The 5352-nt window shown below is 43.0% G+C and overlaps 1 protein-coding gene across 2 annotated transcripts; it reads right to left on the bottom strand.

Moving 5' to 3' along the window:
* Positions 1-307: 307 nt before the first annotated feature.
* On the bottom strand, positions 308-4869 carry LOC131232555 (uncharacterized). 2 transcript variants are annotated; one of them, XM_058228865.1, is made up of 3 exons: positions 4231-4869; positions 3399-3584; positions 308-1083 (listed from the first exon to the last, which is right to left on the bottom strand). In XM_058228865.1, exons 1-3 carry the CDS (start codon positions 4616-4618, stop codon positions 485-487), a joined length of 1173 nt encoding a protein of 390 aa, XP_058084848.1. In that variant the 5' UTR covers positions 4619-4869; the 3' UTR covers positions 308-484. The 2 variants fall into 2 exon arrangements, with proteins under 2 accessions (XP_058084848.1, XP_058084856.1); XM_058228873.1 differs by lacking the exon at positions 3399-3584 and having other exon boundaries at positions 4231-4672.
* Between the last annotated feature and the right edge of the window lie 483 nt (positions 4870-5352).

Here is a 5352-nt window from a genome sequence, read left to right as displayed (position 1 = left end):
TGCAATTCTGGCAAGTGCACCTAGGTTTTGAGCCGTGATTTCAGCCCATGGATATCCACTGCACCTGACGCGACTCGGTGCCGACTTGACCCGACTCGGTATGTGTGACTGGGTCGGACTCAGTCTGGGTTAGTCCAGTCTAGACCCAGACTCAGATTGGGTCAGGCATGCTGGACTCGGTACCGAGTTCGGGTTAAGTCTATTTCAAAACAAATCAAGCTAGGAATGGATGCCATGCCCATTGTTAGGCATACTTACCAACTCCATTTAAAGCGGCACATGGTTAACATACAACCTATATGGGTAGGGTACAGGTGCCGCCCTCTAATTGATCCTGAATTTAGTGCAACCAAACAGCCTTACAAAAGAAAAGTTTAAACAAACCTCAACCCAACTACTGAGAAATTCACACCAAACACCCAAATGGATAACCATTCTTTCTATTGACAGTATACCCTACCACCACTCTCAATCCCTCCCCTATTCACAATCCACAAGCTTCCACCGGTTTCTCTACCGAGATCGACTCAGTCAGGCATGAATCACTGGTTAAATCAGTCACAGGACGGATAAACTCAGATCCAACCTCAATTGAATTCCTCACAACATGAACCATGGCAGTCGCTGCCACTGCCCGGAGGAGCAACGTCAGTCCGGATTTATTAAAATTCCAATACCTTCCGCTACTCCATGTAATCCGATGTTTGGCATTGCTTGTGATGCTACGGCCAGCCGTCTCTACGGCATCAACCAGATCGGAAAAAACACGTATGCTTGCAAAGGCAGAGGTTCTGCATTGTTTCCTGTCGTTGGTCGATGTTAATATGCGCCCCACAACGTTGACATGGAGATTGAGATCTATGGCTCCTTTGAGGAGAGCTTTGGATACCAGCTTCACCACTGCTGACATTCTGATGGCCTTCTGTACTTTGTTGCTTATGCTGTTTGAATTCTCAGCCCAGACTGTAGATTTTGCCTGGCCTGCGGTGATCTTCTCAAGCATCTGGTAGCTAAGATTCTCGATGCCTGGTAATGCCGACTGCCAGAATTCGGTTTCAGCTCCAGGCATGCAAAGACTGGAATCTGTAATAGGAACGAAAGGCAATTGAAATTAGCCATTAGCAAAACAAAAGAAAAGAATACATCCACGTGGCAAATTGTGGATGGTCATGGCTATGGTAATAGTTAGGGAAAATGTGCACAATCAATCACATAACTTGTGAAAAAGGTACTTTCCATAATTTGAATAATACACACAATCATATTAGTTACTCACGGTCGAATATGAAAGTCTAAACTTACCTGAAGGCTCAAAAATATTTACACAAGAACGTACAACCAACTAGCATAATATTTCACAATGTTGAAAATCGCTCTCCAGTAACCACCTCTTTACCTATCTTACACACACACACACACACATACCGTAGTTTAGTATAGTCTGGCAATGTAGTTTTAATTTAGTTTCATCCACTTTTGTTTAACACGTAGCAAAAACAAGTCAGAATTAAATTAGCTTTCTGTCCATGACCTTAGCGTCGGATCTCAAATCCCCTAGTCCTTGGTTATTTTACTAGGCCACGATTATCTCTTGACTATCCAAGTTTAGAAAACTATTAACCATCTACGACCATTTTCCCTGCTCGAACTGTTGTTGATAACTTCTCTCTGCTCTATTTGCAGATGGTACTGCATTCTTTATCAATCAGCAGATTGAACTGCATTCTTTATCAATACAATAAAATTAACATTTAACCTTAAGTCTTGCTTTAGAGTATTTTCTGTGTTGATAAACGGTACAAGCAATCATCATTGTGTTAAAAAGTCATTGCTTCCAAAGGAAAAAAAAAAACTCATTTGAAGGATTGCCCGATTCTTTATAATTGGTGACTTAGTAGTCAGGCTTATCTTCACAAATTTGGTCACAATCTTACTGTTTGAGTGCCTAAGGTCACGAGGCATGTGTCTGAATTGAAACCAAACACACAAACATGTGTATATGTGCTTATATGTATATATATCTATGTACCCACACCTATATATGGAATGTTCAAGGTGCCACTACCTAATGAATGGAAACTCACCTTGTGGAACACCCTAATGTACGGCTGTGTTTGGACGAGTCCATTGGGCCGTATTTGAGTGGACGGGATATTACTCTCAATCCAAAGAAAGCTCTTTGGTTGATTGCCCATCCTAACTCATAAGGTCACTAACTTCCCTAATCATGTGACATTGAGCAAGCTCCCATTCGGAGCTTTGGGGCCCGGGTGGGCCAGGTGGTAAAGGGTCAGGTTTTGTACTAGGCTAGAGTAGGCCTGATCCAACACTTACGGCCCATCATCCAAGCTCAACTAGCCCAACCTGGGTCTAGCCCAGAACGCAATGAACATGTGCAAGATGCATCTGTTGCCTAACTAATAATTGGAACATTGGAATAACATGCATGAAAATAGAACTCATGCACACATGAAGTCAGGCCCGACCAGGTCGGGCTAAAATGACCTAAGCCAAACCCACATAGAACAAATCAATCTATGCATGCCCAGCCCAAATTTTGATCAGGCTATTCTTGCAAGGCTCGAGCCCATTCCGCAGCGGATGTAACAAGTACAAACCCGTCCAGATCCGGGCCGGGCTCGTCAGGCCATTGTCCCATTACGATCGAGTCAGACCAGCTCTTAAATGATCCACTGTCTAACCAGATTCCATTTTCAGGAAAAGGACTAATTTTCCCACCTCATCTGTACGAATGGATAGATGTTTGTAATGGGTGTTACCCTTACCGTGGGGCCTACATTAATGATGTATTGTACATCCACTCCGTCCATCCGTTTTTCCAGCTCATCTTATGATCTGGAACCAAAAAAATGAAGCAGATCCAATCTCAGGTGGACCACACCACATGAAACAGTGGTGATTGAACACCCACCATTAAAAACTTCCTACGGCCACAGAAATTCCAGTAATGGTCACCGTAATTTTTCCTTTCCATCCAACCGGTTGATAAGGTCAAACAGACCTGGATGAAAGGACTATATAAAAAGCAGATTGATACAAAACTTTTGTGGGCCACAAAAAGCTTTTAATGTTCATTCACCACTGTTTCTAATGGTGTGGTCCACCAGAGATTTGGATCTACTTTAAATTTTGGAATCGAGTTCTAAAAGGAGCTTAAAAAACGGACGGACGGTCGTGCATTATATATATATATATATATATATATATATAAAATTACGGGAACTCCACATGGTAAGGGTAACATCAAATCCGCAGGAACAGGAATGTTTTACGTACAATCACTTTCTTTCCCATCAGCCGTGGGAAACACGGAAAGTCTGTATTGACCAAAATATCAATAGGCAGAAAACCAGACAAAATAATTACATGGGTCCCACCTGCATACTGAGTCAGACCATCCTCGGACATCGCTTTCACCACTAGGTGATCTTTATGGCGTGGCACACATTTTGCAAGGCTTGGATGTTCGACACGAGTGACATGTTGGCATGAAAGGAAGGGCCATCTTTCAACATCCATGCGGCAGTACAAATGGTAGATCGTGACCGTCCATCTAGCTGACACTAACATGGATGGCCATGTTTGGATAGTCAATCATAACAGAATTTCCAAAACATCCGACCGGTGATCTATAACTGGAATCCAAGGAGGGAAAAGTGATAGAATGGGATGGCTAAGATTGTCCTATCAGGGTGGTTTTTAAAACATGGACCATCCAAGGCAAGGACCACTAGGTTAACGGTCCTGATCCACCGGTGGAAGGACCAAAATCAAGAAAGATCAAAATATATATGGTTATTTTCATTGGAAATCGATTGGCTACTGACCCTGCCACTAGCCAATGGCTAGTGGTCGGTGCTCTGTGGGCCCCACCATGATGTATGTGTTTCATCCATGCCGTCCACCCATTCTTCCATATCATTTTATGGTATGAGTCCAAAAATGAGGTTGATCCAAATCTCAAGGATGGATGGTATGTGTTTCATCCATGCCGTCCACCCTCATTTTTGGGATCAAGCCCTAAAATTATCTTTCAAAATGGATGAACGGCGTGGATAAAACACAAACATCATGGTGGGGTCCACATAGCACATACAACTAGCCACCTGGCTGGTGTGAGCGTCACTAGCCAAACCGCGTCCATTTTCATTTAGTCTAATATATCCCTACTTAAAAGAATAAATTAATATAACGTCCTAGCATTTGTACCTGAATTATCTTCATAAGAACAAAACATCATCAGAATCCCTTTTAATCTCTTTAAATCATCCTCCAAACAGCTATCCGAAAATGTCAATCCATAGAAAAAGCCCGGCAATGTGAAGCAGAATCTCTTTGGTCCGACTCGCAGAACCGGAGAGTCCTTAGCTATTGGCCATTGATGTTCACCCACCGTACAGATGGCCGCCGATAGAGGGCTAATCGACTGTCGAATGATCCGGATCGTGAATTCGCCTGAGCGTATGGCATTGATACTTCTATCGTGGCCAATCAACGAGAGCTCGGCGCCTCCGATTCTTATCAGCTCGGTGTCTGTACCTGTCGGGCATTCTAGTGCACTCTCTGCCGTTGAGACGCTTGATGAGTCTTCGTACATTTTGAACTATTCCCTACAAAAGTCATACCAAAGAAAGGTTTGAGAGAGAGAGAGAGAGAGAGAGGGATGTAATATGTTTTATAAGAGAGAAGGAAAGAGAAACAAAGAAATGGTTTTTGTTCATTTTCATTTTTTTTTTCCTTTTTCTTGTAGTTTATACCATTGCATCCGAAAAAATCGTGTGAAAGATAAAAATGAGAAAAGAAGACATGGGTTTGTCTACGCTTAATGAAATACACGTAAAAGGTCCCATGAGAGAGAGAGAGAGAGAGAGAGAGAGAGAGAGAGAGAGAGAATGTGTGTGTAATGCATAGAAAATAAGTGAAAGAGAAACGGGTTTTGGGTGAAATTTAGCCGTTGCGTAGAAAATGAGTGAAAGAGAAATGGGTTGTCCCAGATTACCTGAATGGGAGAGAGATTTGAATGGATTGGAGGGGAAGAGAAGGGGTGAGAGAATAAATAGAGAGGAGAGGAGAGGAGAGGAGAGAGAGAGAGAGAGTGCATGTCATTGGGTAATTAATGGCGTGGTTCGCATGCGTTGGAGGAGTCTTCTGACAATAGACACATGGCCCTTTTAATCTTTCTACGAGGGAGACGGGCGTGCGATTAATAGCTGCCTTCCTCTCGTCGAACCGTACGTGCCAGGATGCATGCGTACGCAGTCGTAAAGAGCGATAGAGGTGGGGAAATTGATATAGTAGATGCGGAGGAACCGAAACGTAGTACGCATCCAT

This window comes from Magnolia sinica, chromosome 2 (genome assembly GCF_029962835.1).
Source record: "Magnolia sinica isolate HGM2019 chromosome 2, MsV1, whole genome shotgun sequence".
Lineage (NCBI taxonomy): Eukaryota > Viridiplantae > Streptophyta > Magnoliopsida > Magnoliales > Magnoliaceae > Magnolia > Magnolia sinica.
This window is presented reverse-complemented; position numbering and strand designations above follow the sequence as displayed.

Excerpts from the sequence above, each read along its gene's own strand:
- LOC131232555 (XM_058228865.1), bottom strand. The coding sequence starts at position 4,618 with ATGTACGAAGACTCATCAAGCGTCTCAACGGCAGAGAGTGCACTAGAA. Across the intron at positions 3,585-4,230 it reads TTCTTATGAAGATAATTCAG|TGTCAGCTAGATGGACGGTC; the intron begins GTACAAATGCTA and ends CATCCATGTTAG. Across the intron at positions 1,084-3,398 it reads TGGTCTGACTCAGTATGCAG|ATTCCAGTCTTTGCATGCCT; the intron begins GTGGGACCCATG and ends TTCCTATTACAG.